The sequence below is a fragment of the Sinohyriopsis cumingii genome, unplaced genomic scaffold (genome assembly GCF_028554795.1).
Source record: "Sinohyriopsis cumingii isolate HCF-2022 unplaced genomic scaffold, ASM2855479v2 utg000452l, whole genome shotgun sequence".
Lineage (NCBI taxonomy): Eukaryota > Metazoa > Mollusca > Bivalvia > Unionida > Unionidae > Sinohyriopsis > Sinohyriopsis cumingii.
The window spans coordinates 3,143,435-3,164,704 of NW_028315901.1; the positions used below are offsets into that span (position 1 = coordinate 3,143,435).

Here is a 21,270-nt window from a genome sequence, read left to right on the forward strand (position 1 = left end):
CCAACGTGTCAAATTAAAAATAATTCGTCGGGAAAATCGCTACCATCGATCACTGCAGACAAGCACACTACAAGGACATCTACATTATTAGACATGAGAACATCCCCATCCCATCGAGATCACATCTCTACGCTACTCATTAACACAACATGACGTGCTCCTTTGATGACAAACGATACTCAACATACGACATTCAGAGATTCGCCATCGGATACACACATGCATACAAAAATGATAATATATATTATAAACACACTGACACAAAAAACACACACTCTCACTCACAAAACAAAACAAACAATTGAGCCAGAAAGCCCGATGCCCTAGCTGTTTATATCAAGGGGGGCATCGCTCACTTTTTCACGCAGAAAATAGTGAGCCAGAACCCCCATTAAACTGATACTGCCGTTTTCTACGTTTACAAGTGTGAATACATTCTCAGTCAATAAGTGTACACAGTGAACTTTACCGACCACCGAATTATCGTAATCGTTTAAAAAGTGCATGATATGCTATGTTAATTATTGATTATTCGGTCCTTACCATTCCAAGATTTACTGAGATGTTGACAGAAAACTTTATCCATATACATAATGTGAGGTAGCGTGCTTAACATTGGTCGATACTACAAGAAAGGAATGAAAGTAAGTAACCTGTTTTGGAGTCTGGACATTAAGGTTTTAAATGTGCATATAATTTGGATGGTTGGTTTACATTTATTACCACGAGGAAATTGTGTTCTGTACAAAACAGTGATTTTAGTTCACACGTCATGGCTTCACCAAAAATGTATATATTTGTAGCTTATCTGCGTGACCATATTGTATCGTATGAAAGTACAGACAAAATGTTTACATTAATGTTAATTCTTGTGCTCAAAGATTTCTTAGTCATGGAACAACAACTTTGTTGATGGTTTATTTTATTGACACTATTCTACGTTATATTGATAGTTTTAGTATTTTATAGCGAAATGTAAACTATTCATCATCATTTATCTAATTTTGTCCTGCCTTACACTGGATGAATACGTGGATGCGTATATACTTCCCCTCTTGAGAGCAAATATGTAGGATATTTCATCTTGACTAATATCAGATTTATCCTATTCTTTCAGGAAGAAAGAGAGAAAAAAGAAAGAGTAAGTAAAATTAGAGTTGCTTTCAGTAAATATATCAAATCATGCGTTACTTACAATTATATGATTTCTAATATGACAATATTTATGAAAAATAATTATTGCCAACTTTTCCTCATTTTTTTACCATTACCAAAGAAGGATTAATATCAAACCCGTGTCTATTTAATTTTGTTTCGATATTGCACATGTATTACTTTCGACGGAAAACGAAGTAGCATCGTTTGTTCAATAAATGCATCCAAGCGGACACTTTAATGGACTAATACATTATACGTTTGTCTCAAGAAGTGTCTATGATGATATGACATTGTCCTACCAACATTCTGTCCTGTTTAAGTATTGACTGTCGGGTCCAAACTTTTAGAAGCACTGGGATGATAACTAGTGGCTTTCTTTTTCTAAATGTATAATGTGGCTAACATTGTCTATTTTATCCCAAACGTAAAGGTCACACGAAGGAAAATGTAATAATGAAACTTGTTTCCATGTGCGGAATAAAATTTTAAAAATACCGGAAACACTTTCTTATCATATTCAACAAAACATACACGATGCGTAGTCCCTGAATCAATGATGGGGCCACACAAGATACGACGTCTGCACGGTTTCTGTTGCTACGTGACCAGCTAAGACATATTGGTATTTAATAAGGAGCAATGAGTTTATCTCCAGCAAAGTAGCTATGCAGTAACAATATTTCAAAGAAGGTGTCGAGTTAGTATAAAGCGTTAATAATTAATCTGGAGTATGTTCAATGAGATATAAAAACACACTGTGGCATACACTACTCCAATATTGCACAATTTGTCTAATTCTGCGTTTCATTATGGCAGGCATGCGTGGGTTCACATTATTATTTGTCAAAATCAAAAAACAAAAAAAGCAAAAGAAAAAAAAACGTTTTAAATGATCCCAACAATTGTCAAGGCGTTCTACGCATAGTTGTGCTAAATAAGAACGTCATCGCTATCTTGAATAAAGACGAACTGCATGGACAAGTCAAAGGGAGGTAATCTATGAAACTCAAACTGGTTTCCTAAAATGATACTCGCCTATATTAACATGTTTAGTCTTCAAAACATTGGTCTATAAATAGTTAAGCAGACCTGGTTTCATATTATTTTGTCTTTTACTGACTTGTTTCAAGCCATTTGATTCGATACTCCCTCATAGTGTTTAGAGAAGTAGGGTATCGAATAAAGTTTTTTCGTTGTATATAATCAATGTATATTAATAGTTTTGTGTACGTGTCTACGTTGATCGGCATTATACACAATTTATCCTTCTCACATAGGAAACAGAAACAATTGCATTATAAGTCATTTAAAGTTGAATCTGTCAATTATTCGATTACTATATATATAGTTATGTGTGTGTGTGTGCGTGTGTATGTGTGTGTATGTGTGTGTGTGTGTGTGTGCGTGTAATCGTTTCCATACTTGACAATGTACTATACTGACTGGGGTGATATTGCTAATTGTCAGATACTATCAAAACTCTAGAAATTCAAGTTGAGGAGAAACAGGTTTCCAAATTATTATTGACTAAACACAAAGTACTGTTCGTATAAATGAAGGTATTTTGAAAAATCGTCTATCCTGTTTATGCCACAGAACACAGTTTGTGTGGATACCAATATTACACCAACTTCATATGCAATCTATGCATTCTGTCCAAAATGTTGTCAACCTCAAGTATAATTATCAGCGGTAGGTACTGTGATTTTCCTAGACAATCTTAGTCGTTACCTGCGGTATCCCCCATAAGGCCGTAGGTAAATAAATCAGCGATTTTCATCAGATACTGTATGCACCACAATTGCACCCTCCGACCCGCCATTGATCTAAAAGAAAATGAAATTGCACACCTGTTTTAAAATTTATTGCAATAACTGATTCCTGATATTTAAAAAACTGATTGTTTAATGAATAATTTAATTCTCAAAAGTAAGTCCAGAATTTATGTACGAAAACAACATTATAGGTGTGCGATGGGACAGATGCATCGAACGCCATATTACCCACTAAAAATCAAATGTGGATGGAATATAGAAGAATATTAGAGGAAACCTCGACATTATGAGATAAGTTCTAAAACAAATGAAAACGGGTCGGGTTGTGCCTGCCTTCTAATCGACGTTAAATTATTCAAGGAAACATGTATTATGCAAACAAATGAGAAATTTAATTATTATCTTAACTGCATACTAGACGTGAAAATCGGCAAAATAATATATCATTGACATTCTGGCAATTGTAGCCATCTTGCAAATCTCGTCATAGCCGCTCCTGCTGAATGGACGGTCATGTCAACGTGAGATTGTTACTAAGAGACTTATTATGGTGAAAATGGGACCGACCTGAGATCAAATATGTGCACCAATATGGCCATCCTGAAAATCTTTGTTATTGCTACTTCTGAATGAAATGTAATATTGAGATAGGGTTTCCACTTGGATGCTTCTTAAGAGGGGCCTAGTGTTCGAAAGCGCTCACCTTTACCGATCACGGCTATCTCACTTCTGTCCACGTGGGTTCGAGTCTCGGACTCGGCCAATGTGGTATGTGAGAAAGCTTGCTAGTGGAATTTCTTGGGCCGGTGGTTCTTAAAGGATTTTTTCCGTAGTTCTTCCTGCACCAGTTGTACTTGCCGCCATGTATAGCCTATATTTCCCTGAGGAATGGCGTTAACCCAGAGCAAGAACAACAACATCAAAAGAAAAGCACCATTTTTATAAGTGTTTCTTATGATTCGGCGGGGTTCGAACCCGCGACCTCCCGAATCCGAGGCGGACGCTCTAACTACTAGGCAACCGGACTCATCGTCAATATTGTTAAATCGTTTATATCGTTTATATCAAACAATCACCGGGGGCCCCTAGTGGCCGAGTGGTCTAAAGCGCTCAGAGTTTCGGATCACTGCTATCTCACGCCAGTAGCTTCTCGTGGGTCGGTGGTCCTTTTCGGGGTTTTCCGCGAGTTATTCCTGCGCCATTTATACTGGCCGTCATGTATAAGTCTATCTTGTGCTGAAAAATGACGTTAACCTCTATAATAATAACATAAAATCAAACAGTCATTTTTCCATCTGCTATTTCATCCAAAACCATTTTGTTGTGTTTTTTACAAAGTGTTCCTTACAATACAAAATTCTAATTTGAATGATGCATGAAAACAACAAATACTATATGAAATATCCTCATGGCCTTTTTATTTGTACTTAATCATTTTATTTGTACTTAATCATTTTATTTGTATTTAATTATTTTATTTTTATTTAATCATTGATGTTTTCAAAGTGGAACTGTTTTCAATTTGTTTATCCCTTAATGCTTCTGTACAGAAAACGTTTGCTTTAATTTTAATCGAAAGTCTGTCAAATGATAGGAATATATCTTAGCAGATATGTGGATTGTATTTGCATTAGTGCATTTGATTTTGATATTGTGCTTTTAGCTACAATTGGACTTGGTGTCCTAGGTTAATTGCATCAATATCATTATATTTGTACATCGATTTTTCTTCAATCTTTAAATGTAGTCGAATTAACTGCTGTCAGCTATCTTGAATTTACGGCTATTATAGATTTGATGTTTATTCATTATTTCGGTGGGGATAGTACAACGAATTCTGGTCAGAATCATGCCTTTTGAATGAGCTATATCAGCCGTTTATACGACAGATTATGCAATTATTACAGATATATTTCATCAATATATAATACATATTTTGGCATTAATAATTGTTCATTGGATTCAGCCAGGATATAGATAGTTAAATAAATAGATAGATAACGTGCCTATGTGCACGCGACTATGTTTGACATCTTGTTTTGTCATAAAATCATCACGTTTTATACTTATCCACTCCGATAATTATATCATGTAAGTCCATGCTCCAGATATAGGAACATGAATCAATCAGCTTTGACAAAAATGGTGCAGTTGACGTTGCCTAACACTTCCAAAGAAGTGCATTCTGATTGGTCTGAAATACCCATAGTGTAAGATTTTCTAATCAGATTCTCGTTATCGTTCGAGAATGTGCACACCAGCACAGACACAAAAAAGGCTTTTTATCATTTATCAAAAACGAAGCCACACAAGATATTACGTCTGCACGGTTTCTGTTGTTACGTGAGCAATTAAGGCATTTTAGCATTTATTAAGAATCAATGAGTTTATCTCTAGAAAGCAGCTGTTCACTAATAATATTTAAATGAAAGGGTCAAGTTAATACTTTAAGGTGTTATAACTTTAAGATATACATATCTACTCTGGAGTATGTTCAATGGTATATTAAAACACATTGTGACATAAACTGCTCCAGTATTGACCCACTTGTTTAATTATATATTTTAGTCTTTCAGGCATGCGTGGGTACATGCTATTATATATATATATATATATATATATATATATATATATATATATATATATATATATATATATATATATAATGTATTAAAAGATCCCAAAAATTGGCAGAGCCTTCCACACATCGTTGTGCAAAATAAGAACGACAGCGCTTTCTTGAATAACGAATGCCAGCATGGGCAAGTGAAGGGGGGATAATATATCAAGCTCAAACTGGTTTCCGAAAAGGGACACGCCATATTAAATGGTTTAATATTGAAACATTGGTTTATAAATTGTTACGCATACCTGGTTTCATATTATGTTGTCATCAACTGACTTGTTTCAAGTCATTTGATTTGATTATCTCTCATAGTGTTAGGAATGTTTAGAGAAGTAGGGTATCGAAAAAGTTTTTTCATTGGATATATTCAATGTACATAAATAGTGTTTGTGTATCTGCTGTCTACGTTTTTAAGCATTATATACAATTTATCCTTGTAACATACGAAACAAAAACAATTACATTATTATTATTTTAATGACGAATATGTCAATTATTTTATTACCAAAGATATATATATATATATATATATATATATATATATATATATATATATATATATATATACCATTGCCATAATTTATACTATCTGGTGGTGTTATTACTAATTGTACAGATATTATCAAAACTCTAGAAATTCAAGTTGTGTTGAAGAGGTTCAAGATTACTATTGAGTAAACTCTAAGTACTGTCTCTCCTATTTATACCACAGAACAAAATTTGTGTAGCTATCATTATTATACTCATACTGAAAATTTGCAGAACAGATTTGGTAAAAGTTATTCGAAATTACAAAACGATATGTTTTCTTTTGCATTCCATACCGGTAAATTTGGCCGATATCCTTTTCTGGTCGTGACGTTACAAATTACTTTAAAACATGATATTTTAATTATAGATTATTCATACTCAGCATAATGTTGAAAACTATTAAGAAAAATCAACACGAAAATTAAACCAAAATGGCGTTCCAGGCCTGAACCACTGTCTCCGTAATATTTACTAGATAAGGCATATCAAGTTTTCTTTTATATTTTAATTTTGCTTCTGATTTAATTTGTATGTGCATACATTCTTTTGAACTCGCATAACCATTTTGTTTCTTTTTTACCTTTCATTTAGTTTGATGTTGAAACTTTCTTTTCAACTCGCTCATCCAATTGCCATTTATAAACTTTTTATTTTCTTGTTTGAACTTTATTTATGACTTCCGTCTGCCAAACACGAGGTAACGAGCTCAATGCTCGCGTCATCCCAATCTTGTTATAATTTTAACTTTTTAAAATGTTGAATCTTTCTTTCAAAGTCGCTGATCGCAAGTTTTCAATTTTAATTTTTTTATTGTTTAAGTTGAAATGCTAGAAGAAACAAGGTTCGCACCCAGTAACTACTAACTTTCTTCTATACTAACGTTTGCTAAGCAACAAGTTGTCAGTTCTAAATTCGCGGCACCCAATTTGTTTATTTTCAAACTTTCTTTATGACTAACGCCTGCCAAACACTAGGTTCCGAGTCTAATTCACTCGGCATCGCAGTTTTGTTTTTATTATTTCTTTTTTAAAATTTATGTGGAAACTTTCTTTTCTTACTACGCTTGCCAAACAATATTTCGCTAGTTCGAATGTTGCAGCATCTACTTTGTTTTTTGTTACTTCTTCATGTTTGAACTTCCTTTTCAACTCGCGCATTCCAAAGTTTATTGCGGTATTTCCTGCTTTTTATATTTATGTTTAAACGTTCGCAAGAAGTCTCGGGTTCGAAACTTGCGGCTTCCCATTTTGTTATATTGAAACTATCTTTTATTACTAACGTCTGTCAAACAAGAGGTTGCGAGTTCGAAACTTAAGGCATCCCAATTTTTTATTTTATTTTTAACTTTTTTTGTTTGTTTTCATGTTAAAACGTTCTTTTGAACTCGCTCATCACAATTTTTATAATTGTTTTACATTTTTACATGTATGCTGATACTGTCTTGTATTACTCTCGGCATATAGCAGATTTCATCGGCATAGTACATGGATTGTCCATCTCTGTTACGTTTGCAGTCACTTTGGACACCAAATTCTTCTGCTGACTGAAATGCTGTTAAATCTAGGTTAAAAATCACAATCACATCACATCACAATTCATCTGCAATCTCAGCATTCTGTCCAAAACGTTGTCACAATCAAGTATAATTTATTAGCGGTACGTAGTGCGATTTTCCTAGACAACCATAGTCACTATTTAACGGTATCCCTCATTAGACCGTATCTACAAAATCGCCAATTTTCAGCAGATACTGTATGCAACACAATCGCATCCTCAGACCCGTTACTAATCTTAATAAATTAAATGACACACTAGTTTTCAAATTTATAGCAATAAATAATTCCTGGTATTTTAACAGCTGACTGTTTATCGAATATTTCATTATCAATAGTACTTTCAGGCTTTATGTACAAAGACAACATTCTAGGTGTGCGATACTGAAAGACAGATTGGACGGATGTATCGAATGCTATATTACCCATTCAAAATCAAATATGGATGGAAGAAAGAAGAATATCAGAGAAACCTCGTCATTACGAGATAAGTTCTAAAACAAATAAAATAAAACTAGTCGGGTTGTACGTTCTTTTTAATCGACTTAAAAGTGTTCACCGAAACATATATTAAACGAACAAATGAGTCTTTTAATTAGTATTTTAACTGCATATTAGAGGGGAAAATCAACAATTAAATATGCATACTTGAATTTCCGGCAATGATGGCCATATTGTAAATCTTGTCACCATCGTTACTGCTAAATGGATGATCATGTTAACATGAAATGTTCACTAAGATAATTACTATGATAAATCTGTGTCCGATCTGAGGTCATATTGTGGCCGAGTGGTCTGAAGCGCTCACCATTTCGGATCACTGCTATCTCACGTCTGTCTTCGTGGGTTCGCCTCTCGGGCTTGGCCAATGTGGGTATGTGAAAAGGCTTGCCAGTAGTTTCTCATGGTTCTTTCCTGGGTTTCCCCGGGTTTTTCCACCGTTTATACTGGCCGTCATGCATAGCCTATCTTGTGCTGAAAGATGACTTTAAACCCTATAATAATAACATAAAATAAAAGAATCATCATTCAACCTGCTATTTCATCCAAAACCATCTTGTTGTGTTTTTTTACAAAGTGTTCCTTACAATACAAAATTCTAATTTGAATGATGCGTGAATACAACAAATACTATATGCAGTATCCTCATGACCTTTTTACTTGTATTTAATGATTTTATTTGTATTTAATCATTTTATTTATATTTAATCATTGATGTTTTCAAAGTGGAACTGTTTATCAATTTGTTTATCCCTTAATGCTTCGGTACCGAAAACGTTTACTTTAATTTTAATCGAAAGTCTGCCAGATGATAGGAATATTTCTTAGCAGATATATGGATTGTTTTTTCATTAGTGATTTTGATTTTTATATTGTGCTTTTAGCCACCAATTGACTTGGTGTCCTACGTTAGTTGCATCAATATCATTATATTTATACATCGCGTTTTCTTCAATCTTTAAATGAAGTCGAATTAACTGCTGTCAGCCATCTTGAATTTACGGCTAATATACATTTGATATTTATTCATTAATTTGGTGGGGATAGTACAACTAATTCTGGTCAGAATCATGCAATTGTGAATGAGCTATATCAGCCATTTATACAAGACAAATGATACAATTATTACAGATATATTTCATCAAGATATAATACATATTTTGGCATTAATAATGGTTCATTGGATTCAGCCAGTATAAGGATGGTTAAACAAGCTTATGTGCACTCGACTATGTTTGACATCTTGTTTTGTCATAAAAAATCATCACGTTTTATACTTATCCACGCCGATAATTATAGCATTACGTCCATGCTCCATATATAGGGACATAAATCAATCAGCTTTGACAAAAATGATGCAGTTGACGTTGCCTAACACTTCCAAAGAAGTGTATTCAGATTGGTCTGAAATACCCATAGTGTAAGATTTGCTAATCAGATTCTCGTTATCGTTCGAGAATGTGCACAACAGCACAGACACAAAAACACTTTTTATCATTATTTTGTATAAAAAAATGAAACACACACTGCCAATTTATACAAATCTAGTACAATAGCATTTTGCCGTCCTATGACCGTGCTTGAACCACGTTTTTCTTTTCTTTTCCAAATTACATCGATTGACGAAAATAATATTTTATTATCTAATGCAGAGAGAACGGTCCTTACAATCTCATAGCGTAAGATGAACTGTTATGAAAAGTGCAAGTTTCTTATTTTCCTTTCTTCTAATATTCAAATATCAACAAAGAATTATCTGCTGGAAGACCTATCAAGTGTGCAATGTGCATTTAATTAGGACAGTGTCGTCTTTGCATAATGTACTACCTATCCCTTTTCCTTGATGAAAATAGTGAGGAAACCTGATAAGAATTTGTGATCATATTATCTTGGTTTTTCAAGAATGTCCACATCAGTACATACAAAAAACACATTTGCATCATTTGTGTGTAAGAAATAAACATACTCTGCCAATTTATACCAATGTACAGAACTATCATTTTCGATTTACTGTATTGTAGAGAGAGAAAGAGAGAGAGAAATGTTCTGCAGGCATTTGTGCAACAAAAAACTCTTTAATTATACAAATTAGTCAAATACTGAAGAAAAAGCATGGGTTTGGAAAACAGAATGACAGCTAATGTCTTCGAAAAAATAAGCAGATGAGCATGTTTGAAAACGCTATACTTTTCTGAAATAAAACAATATTGGTTTTGTTTGCCCACTTTCCTGATCACACATTACCGCATCCGCGGTACGTTTTACTTATACCAGTCCACACGACAATTGAGAGATGCATGACTTCATAATTATACACACAGTTCGAGGCCAATGCAGGAAAACAATAATAAAACACAAACTTCAGAGAGGCAGTGTATATTTAATGACTTACACTGTGTATTTTGCCCTGTATTTCCATTGACGAGTATGACGAATTTGTGTATGCGTGTCCTCTCCCTTTCTGGAGAGTATATTATAGGGATTTAGATCATCTTCTCTAATATCAGGCTTATTCTTTTCTTTCAGGAAGAAAGAGAGAAAATAGAAAGAGTAAGTAAAAAATAAAGATACTCTGCGTAAATAATCACAAATCATGTATTACTTACATTTAGTATGTGATGTCTGAGACGAATATATTTAAGAAAAGTAATTATTATCCAAAATTTTTATTCATACCCTTGTCTTATTGGTTCTATATCGCGCATTTATTGCTCTTGTGGGAAAAAGAAATAACGTCCTTCTTTTAGCAAATCCGTACAAACCGACACTTGTATTGGCTAATTAATTATACCTTTTTTTCATGATGTGAATATTATAGTTCTACATTGACCTACCAGCTGTCCATCCTGTTAAATTATTGACTGCCCGGCCTTGAACTTTACAAGCCTTGACATGATAATTAGTTGCACTTTCTAAATATATACTATGATTAACATTGTTTTGTTATATCTCACTTTTCAAGGTCACAAGCAGGGATATGTAACCATGAAACTTGATTTTAGAAATACGGACAACACTTTCTTATCCTATTCAACAAAACATACGGGATGCGTAGCTTGAGTATAATATAGTCCTGTAGTTGTTAAAATGATAATGTCACAGAAATTACCGATTTACTTGTATGACCTTCGGTTTTGTTTAGGCTACAATTAATTATTGAGCGCCAACAGATGAAATTAACATTATGTGAACGTTTAGTTTATATGTACATATGGCCTAACAATCCCTGCGCAACTATGTTTCAAAGCACAGCAGGCACAAATCTAATTAGTGATCACAATTACTCTGTAAATGGTGTATTGTCTACTTCATTAAATAGATAGTAAATAGTGTCTAAAACTCTGCACATAACATTATCGAATATATACATTCTACACCTTCCGTTTCATAGCAACATTAGTTATATTTAAATGTCCGATTGATTTTCCACTGAAAATATGACGGAGGCAGTACAAATGGCGTAACTATGTTTCAAAATAGCCGCCAAATCTCAAATTCGTGACCATACTTACTCTATATTGGTAAATTTTCTAAAGTGTATTTGGTTTCATTGGTATTAAATAGTGTCTGAAACACTCTTCAGAACAATGTCAAATATATACATTCTAACCATTATCTTTGATGGCAACGTATGTTAGATCTAAATGTATGTTTAATTTCTCGCTGAAAATATATCGGTTGTAGTCCAAAATATGTGCGTTAGCTCTGTTATTTCGCCTGTAAGCACAATGAGTTTGTTGCTGCTACTCCTTCTAAAATATTAAATAACGGATATCATTAACATTCTTGTAAAACCCGTTCCTCCGGAATGGATGGTCATTTGAAATTAAGTTTGTCCTAGCGATGCCATTCAGGCATCGAATATTCCTGTCACGGTGGTGATCTTGAAAACCTTGTTATCAATATTTTTTCCTGAATCAGTGATTATATCAGCATAGCGATTTCGCCGAAATACTAATATTGATGCTTATTTGGTTTTAAATTAAAAAAATGCCCACGCTGCTGGTAATATGTTTGCCAATTGGCATCCTGACAAGCTTGGAATAACTACGTATTCCTCATGACTGTTCAACTCTAAATTGTGCTTTCCTTCAAATCCTTCTTACAATGTATAGTATATACGTAATAACTAGAAATGTTGTTAATCTTATATGAAGTATGGCACAATGGCATCCATCTTGAACATCTTGTCATTGCTGTTGTTACGACTCTAGATCTTTAACTAAATAGAGTAAAGAATTTAAACAAGAAATTACAAAAGACATTTCATATATCTAGATTACAGATGTGAATATTCCAAACAGACATTATTGTGATTTATATTCCAAATAATTTCAAATGTCCTATCATAATTTCAAAAGTAAATACTGGTTTGGAACGAATTTCAAAAGTCTTGAATGTGCTGATGTACGATAATGACACAATCAAGTGTGTATTTTAATGAGCCGCTTAGATTGCCTATAGTATAAATGGGGGGGTGTGGGTTGTTGTTAATGAAGTCATTACGGTCACTCTCGCGAATATATGGTTGAAATCCATTGGATGCGGGCCGACGTCTGTTCGGACTAGCGTCCATCTCAAGTTTGAGTAGATCATATTTGCTCTTCCGGTGATAACATCCTTCATAAATTGTCGTTAGGTTGGTGCGCTATCTTCAACCAACCACGACTACAGTTATCACGAGATAAGTACAACGAACTTCAATAACAATATTACTTGACATGAATTTCAACGTGGGTCATATTCCTTAAATGTTTGTCAGATCCACGGAGAGGTTTTCTTTATTGTCTGTGTTTATTATGCAACGAATCAATGTCGCATAACACACCAACAGGGTTTAACCAAGTGATATTATCATAGCGGCACAGATTATGGTATTGAAACGATATGATTACAAAATCACTTCGTCGTCAGATAATTTACAGGCACCCGCCGCTGTCATATTTTTACAAATATATTCCCGATACGTTCCGTGGACGAAGCCATTCTGTATATTATTACGTGCCGCTGATATAATACGCTTATCATCCATGGTCTTCTTGTCACTCAACAGTTCGCGACGAACTCAGACATTGTGTTCACATATGTAATACTTTAGTGACCGTATGTATGACTACCGTGAACACTACCTTGATATGTGTTGGCGCCATTATCCTCAACTCGAAAAAATCAGTCATATTGATACATATCCAATAGGGAGACCGGTTCTAATTATAATTTTCCGCGTAATTATTTTGTTCTAAATATTGTCAAGTCGCTAAATGTCAGTCTAGCAAAAAAGGAAAACAAACAAAAACAAAGCAAAATAACACCAAAACCACATTAGTTTCACGTATTTCTTTATCGAACGAAATTAATCTTTATAGCTAAATGTAACCAGGAATGATGTTTGTTCTCGAAACAATCAGAACACATGGTTGCCTTTTGTGTAATTACCCACACACTGATTTTTGAGTATATTGACATAAATGTCAGCAACGAGATTACATTACGATTGACATGAATCTTAGAAAGAGTATGATCATTTCTGTGGGATCGGTAATATTAGACATTTAACTTTTTTCTAAATGTGGCAAAATTTCAATGATTTGTATCCATTTCATGTATCGGCGGTCCTGCAGCGTGTCTTTAGCGATTTGTATTACCAGTCGTGCAAATGATACTTATTCGTCGAATCGTCCTTGAAAATATTACAAGCAAATTCACATTCGCCGAAATGTGACTGAACAATCACCGTAGCTCACGCTGCTGTAACAACTAAACTATGTAACTTTGTAATGTTTTATTGTTATTTATTAATCAGGAGATTAATCGATTCAATGGGGAGCCCGTATGTATCCGAACCCATGTCGCCGCTAGTAGATGAGTGATCCATACATCAGGATATTCTAATGGAGTCTAGGCGCATTGCTGATTATGTAATTTTTAACAAATTGTATACTATTAAGTGAATTTATTTGGATAAGCACACAAATGGCAGAAATAGCACCATCTCAATGTATAGCAGAACATCCCACTCCTGAAGTGGACATATTCCAAAAGGACCTCGGAGTGGACATTGCCAAGTACAAATATGTGGATACACAACGTGTACAGGATATAGCAAAAGCCACACCAAAGTTTTGACGTCGAGGAAAAGGAAACAAAAGTTGTTCAGTACATTTCAGTGGTATAATTTACTGTCATATGTATCTGCATTCTCATAATACACGTTTTACAAATGCTACATGGTTATAAAAATATAGTCTCCTATACAAAGTGAAATATATTAACCGGATGAAACAGATTTAATCGCGACACTGAAAACTGTACTTTGGAAATTTCTGCAAAATGTGGTACAGATACCAACGTGAATTTATATGTCATAGTCAGATCAGGGAACAGTTGTAGATAACTGTGTTGGAAAGCAGAAAACCACTGTTGATGTTCGGAAAACCACAAGTAAGGTCAGGCCGTCGTAGAAGAGTTTTACGAGTTATATCCTGATGAATACGACACTACAACTACGCACAAACACGCATTCACCACAAGATTATTTATCTAAAATAATGCCATAGCTGATTCCGTGAATATATCAAAATTTGTCGACGACACAATTACAGCTGATGCTGATTTTAAGTTGTCTTGTTGGGTTGTTTATAATTTATCGGACGGATGAGTGCAGATATTCCCACAGATAAAACAGCCGACCTTGAAAACCGTGGATCGAGTCTTGAGGAAATACAAGTAGAACAAGATTAAATAAGTTCCCGTACAGAAGAAATTGCAGATATCGAACACGTTCGAGCAGGGGTAATTCTGCTACATGACAAATTAGAGGAAAGATATGCCATTTATTGTGAGCCTTACGGAGCCTTATTGCGACTATATTTCGTTCCCGGGACTATATTTCTCAGAGGGAATAGCGGTTGTTAGTTTTTATCTACCTCGAAGGTAATAGGCATTCTAGCTGTAAGACGTATCGCCTAAAAATGGCATCAGCCACAAAATGAATCACTATGTCACCCGCACTACATGTCCCTTCCTCGGCACTAACGATTTCATCCAAAGTACCTGTACCACAAGCACCTGCATCATCAGGAATTACATCGGTCTGCGTGGGACATCGTTCAATGGTGGATAAACATACTCTTACTCTGATTGTTAAAATGTGTGGCTGCTTCGAGAGGTTGTCTGGGTATAATTTGAGCTATGGTGTGGAATTTGTTAAAATGGCCGCTGCGGTTGTCGGAATAGTCGCCTGTGATACAGTAGTGGCGTTAATCATACCGATATCAGCAGGCTAAACCGCGTGGAAATTGTAACGAGATAAACCACAACGACGATGATAACAAATATGGTTTATGTACCAATGAGGTTGCAGCGATTAGTTGTCGTGTAGTATTCAGTCTAATCAAGATTACGTTGCGCAGTATGTACACGTTCCTGAAGTAAGGTCTATTCGATTTTCTCAGCGGCGGCTTCCCTTTGTCAGCCAACGTTGGTAAATTTGTATGCAGCTACGCGTTGGCCGCGTCGTCGCAGGGAAGTGTATCATAACATTTGTCCCTCTCCACTGTCATCATGTGTCTATATATGATGAATTTTATACAACATGTTTTACTTAGCTCTGAACGGTGTTACCTTGGGGGATCCGGGTGAATTATATTTAACAATCGAAATAGTGCTGGCCACGTTCAAAATCTCTTTGAAGGGATTGCATTAAGTAATTTCGTTTGTCTATATTCTTATGGGCCTATTTCAAGTGTTCAGCTGACATTTCTACTATCATTGTTGTGACTATCTCCGCGGGTTATTTAAACACAGAGACACGTAAACGGCAAGTACAACGACGGGTGTTACATTTCAACAAGATTATAAAAGACATAATTATGCTATGACTGACTGCCAGCATAGATACAACTATGTATTGTACATTTCAGCGTGGTTTTTACTAACCATAATGCGAACTTGTCTGAGTTCGGATCGTTGGTGAATTTGTATGGGTTGATTAAAACTATATTTATCTCATATGAATATATATCAACAGCTTCACCTCAAATATAAGTCCATGTAAACTAAATCAGTAAACTCGAGCCTACTCTCAGTAAGTTTTATAATGTATACGTGATAAGCATGGATGTATTTGTGGAAGTGTTCGGAAAGGAGCGAGTTTATAAGAGTATCAATCTTCATGTGGTGTAGGCTAAGATCAGGATATATTAACAAGGTCACGATACGATTTATGGAATTCATGTTGAATTTTGTCATCAGAGATATCTCAGGAAATTGCTATTGTGATAAATGCATACTTATGTCGATTATAAGTCTTTATGTTGGCACAACGGATGAATCATATGACATGAAAAACAATACATTAACAAATATACCAATACTTCCTTTGGAAACCAACCTGGTAAGGAAATAATAAACGGATCTCTATATATCTTTATTAGCGTTAGTCTCTGCAATTTACACATATTCGACGCCGTTCCCAAACACGTGAGTCCTGATGCAGGGTCAGTACTTGATTTTATCGTCATTACTCATCGGGAGTGCATGTATTGTATCGCACCGAATGGGCTGCAACTCGTCGAAGGAACTTTGACGATGGCAAATAACGGCGGTAATAAATTCATAAACAAATTTATAAGATCAAATCGCTATTGGTGACGCAAATAAATGAATATACGAATTCCCATTGCTACAGTGTATGACATCTATATATTACTATTCTATGTACATATCGATTGTCGGGGAGAAATACCCGACATATAGTCCCTATGATTTTAAAGAATGTTCATTCTACATCAATGGCTAAAACTTTAATTATTAACAGCGTTTCGTTGCCATTGCTTAATGGGTGTATGAAATGTGGTATCGAAACGAATCACAATATCGTCCCAAATATTTTAGATCCTTCATATGTCACCGATGTAATATTTAGAAATGTCACTGATGATAGGTATAAGCTGTGTTTTTTTTTAACAATGTCCGGGACAATCGCGTGGATGAACGGGGAAAAACATTGTTGATATAAAAATGAACCACATATGACTAGAACGAAAGGCTAATCAGTGGTTTTCATTACAAATCCAGTTGCTTTTAAATACGACTGATGGATAAATGCAAAATGCCATAACGAGGACCCGGAAGCACACAAACGATCCACATAAATGTTGTTGATTCCACTCTTGGACGACAAGCCGCTCGAGAATGAACAGCAAATTCGAGCCAAAGTTGCAAATTAACACGAGTCACTCTCCGACACATTATATGCGATAAATATCGAATATGAAATGTTCGAAGAGACCTTCGGTAAAATACAGCATTGAGAGTGATCCTCACTTACTAAACATGCGAATTAAATTCAACAGTACCTAATTAATCTATCAATCTATAAATTATAATTTATATGATGTTTATTGTATAATTTACTAGCTGTTTAAATCATTCTTATTGTTATCCTCACCGACCTGACAACCAATTTATTGTCATTTATATCAATTCAATTCAGGTACTTATTACGATATAGTTGAAGTGTAAATTAAAAATCATTCTCGCTCCAGATTTTATATTTGACTTATTACAATCAAGTCATATTTTCCCTTATGTAGTAAACCTTATTTCAAGATAATATAAATGTAATACTCCTTATATAATGTCCATTCATCAAAAGACGTTATATAATGAATTAATTGAATAGGGCAAATATATATATCCTGAACTTGTGTGACATTTTCATGTACCGAACTGTACATCAAAACAATGATAGTAATCAGGCCTTGTATAAAAAAACAAGGCTGTCATGGTTATGAACTGTAGCTTTAATCAATGTTTCTTTATCATTGAATCATTTGTGTTTTGGTTGAAAATAAATCAAGACTGTACTTCCTTCTCCGTTCCTTAGTCTACTGGTAACATACTCTAATGTAGTATTATCAAGACCTAGTTTGGCCATTACAAAAAGAAAATATATTTAGATTGCACGTGAAGATAATATGATATGTATTAGGGCGATTATATTTTTATTAACTGTTTCAGCTGTATATACACTCTTCAAAAAGGCAATTATTATTGAACCTTTCTAGCTGATATATCTCGAACCATTAACTTTCTAATCCTTGAAGGTCTAATCTTCTCCTGGAAAACTGGAGCATATATGAGTCAAATTAGATTTCCTTGATATGATATATTCATCTCTGAATGATGCTTAGTTATTTCACATAGCAAGGGACTGATCGAGGTATTTACTTACCTTTGGGACATTGCGCTTGATATTTGATAGCTCATTGTGTATATATACAATGCACTCATACTACTCTTTCTCAAATGTTATCTTACCTATATGCAAGATAATATCAATATTGAACATGTATCACTTTTAGCTCTAACAAACTGAATAAAGTGTTCACTTAATTTATACATGATGCTGAAAAATGAAAGTATATGTGTAGGTGATAAAAAGAGCAAGGACATTAAAGATATAGGACAAAGTGTAGGAGGTCAAGTAATGTGGAGCAAATATGAATAGATTATACATTACATTGTTTTGTTAGAAATGTCAATGTGCTGCCCTAACATTTTATGATTGATATGTATGGCTAATATGGAATACTCAAAAATACATTACCTGTTGTAATTTAGTGTACTGATGGTAGTCACTCAGGATCTCTTAAACATGTATAAATTTAGCATGTACATGTCATTTAGTTAGAATACGTCCATAAATTATATCTTCTTTTTCATCTTTATATGGTATCCTGAGAATGTTTAATTCATACTCTATGGAGATTTAAACCCAGGCTTGTGGGCCTCAATTTAAATATATGTAGAGTACAAATTAAATGTTATCTAACCTGTATGATAGTATTATTTGTATTCAGGTTCAGGGGCAGGTACCCTTGCCGGGGTTTATACAGAATGTGTCTAATTATGTCATATGTCCAATAACCTATATATGGTTAAAGTAAAAGTTAGACCTGGTCACGCATGCATTCAATATAGATTCTTTCAGTAACAGGTGTCATAACTGTTTTGTCATGCATACCTTTATATAGCAATTATTCACTTTATTTGGATCCTCATGCATCCATATTCGTATGGAAAGTCATATTTACATACCCCGAGAAGTAACTATGGCAAAAGTCTATGTTAAAGTACTCTGACATATTTGGACATTAAACAAACAGGACAAAAAACAAACAAAAAGATATTAAAATAGGACTGATTGCACACTAGACTGACATATGCAACTAGCCAACGAAAGTAGTTGACTAGGAAATCTCAGTCAATAGGATGATTTTTTATAATTTTTTGTCCAAATTTGTTGATATACAAAAATAGTTATTTCATGGCTTCTCTACATTAAAGGTAACATGTCTCTAACAATAGAGTTATGCCTATATTACTGAAATGTGACAATGTAAATGATAATATACCTCATTAGTCGAAGACCTGGTGTGAAACAGAAATTTTTAAATTTAGTATGCAAACTTTGCCTCATTGTATATGTTATATACATATATTGTACATAAGAAACAGTTTAAATCTTGTCTTCTCTCTAAACATTATTTTCATGACCCATGTTTGTATCAAATTGGTGTCAGATACCTGTGTACAAACAAACACCAGCCACTTCTTCAACAAATCCTTGACTGACAGGTACAGAAACTAAAACTATGCAAAAGTAAATAATATATGACAATCCTTGATATTAAGCAATGTTGAACATTGCTAATTGTTAATGGTGGAAATATATACAAAATTATTCACTTGGTGTGAATCATCATTACCTGAGCACTAGGACAAGTGATATTGGTACATGGCACAATGTGTATCTCATGAGAAGAAGAGTACAAGTTGTTTTTGTGAACCAATGAGAGCAAAAGTCTATTACGATCAACAATCAGGGGGCATAACTCAATCAGATAATGATGTAGAATACATTCATTTGAGACCTTGTCAATATAGCACTGCATATAAGATTTAGTTGATATCAATAGGACCAAGCAAAAGTTATCATCAGACAGAGTTCTGTACTAACTAAAAATTGGATACAGTTTGAAGAAGCATCCCCGGCCGAATCATACTTGAGACTTGCAAAGATGGCTCTAACAGCTGTCTCGCTTGGCGCTCAGCATTCAGAGGTTAATGTTAGGACTGGTCGGCCTTGTGTCAGGATAATATGACTAGGTGGGACATCATGCTACATGTCTGCGGTATGATGCCCCAGTGCTAGACATTAATATAAACTGACACAATGTAGACATCATAGCGATATGACTGAACAATTGTCAAAGCTACATTAAAAATCCAAGTCACCCACCCAACCACACATGCATACAATTTAAGTTGTTTAATTCAATAGTTAGTACTGTCATACAAGTATATCTATACTTTGTAGTAGAATTCATTCGTACAGCTGATCATGGTGAAATCAACAACTGAACTGCTCGAGCATTTGATTGGTTCACTGAGATTTGAAGGTCAGAATAGGGCTGCTTCTGTAAAATAATAAAAGTTAACTGTTCGAGATTGTTCTGAATCAGATATTTTTTATTTTATTTTAAACACCGAACAGGAAATATATAGTGAAGATAGATGTTTCCTGTAGATTTTTATGTAGTTGTGCTAGCCTTCGTAAGATGCGTTGAGAGAGAACATGTGATTCTTGGAAAATATATTGAGAGAGAACATGTGATTCGTTGAGAACATAATGAGAGAGAACATGTGATTCGTTGAGAATATAATGATAGAGAACATTTGATTCATTTATAATATATTGAGAGAGAACATGTGATTCATTGATAATAAATTGAGAGTGGTATATCTTGGCATCCGTCCGTCTACGAGAGACGATGGCATAGCTCCAAAGTACGCTTTTGCTTATCCTTCTTTTTAGCTCTCTTTTCAGCTTGCTTTATTCTTCTCGTTTCCTCTGCGTTTTGAACTCCCTGCCTGACAGCTAGACGCCAGCTGGAACGGTTGTTTGCATAGCTCTCCCAGTCGTTGACATTGATGTTTGCTGTCTTCATATCCTTCTTGCAAACATCTTTGTAGGCAGATGTGGTCGTCCAGTTGGTCGTGCACCTTCTGCTGACTCCCCATATAACAGGTCCTTGGGAATGCGACCTGGATCAATTCT

At 34.5% G+C, this 21,270-nt stretch overlaps 1 protein-coding gene across 4 annotated transcripts in view; it reads left to right on the top strand.

The window, feature by feature from the left end:
* Nucleotides 1-21,270, top strand: part of LOC149774033 (E3 ubiquitin-protein ligase TRIM45-like) — a 54,865-nt gene that overhangs the window by 18,890 nt on the left and 14,705 nt on the right. For all 4 annotated transcript variants that reach the window (XM_089945908.1, XM_089945910.1, XM_089945911.1 and 1 more), the window contains 2 exons: nucleotides 1,118-1,141; nucleotides 10,671-10,694. In XM_089945908.1, coding sequence (XP_089802034.1) covers nucleotides 1,118-1,141; nucleotides 10,671-10,694 — 48 coding nt within the window. The remainder of the gene's footprint in view (nucleotides 1-1,117; nucleotides 1,142-10,670; nucleotides 10,695-21,270) is intronic.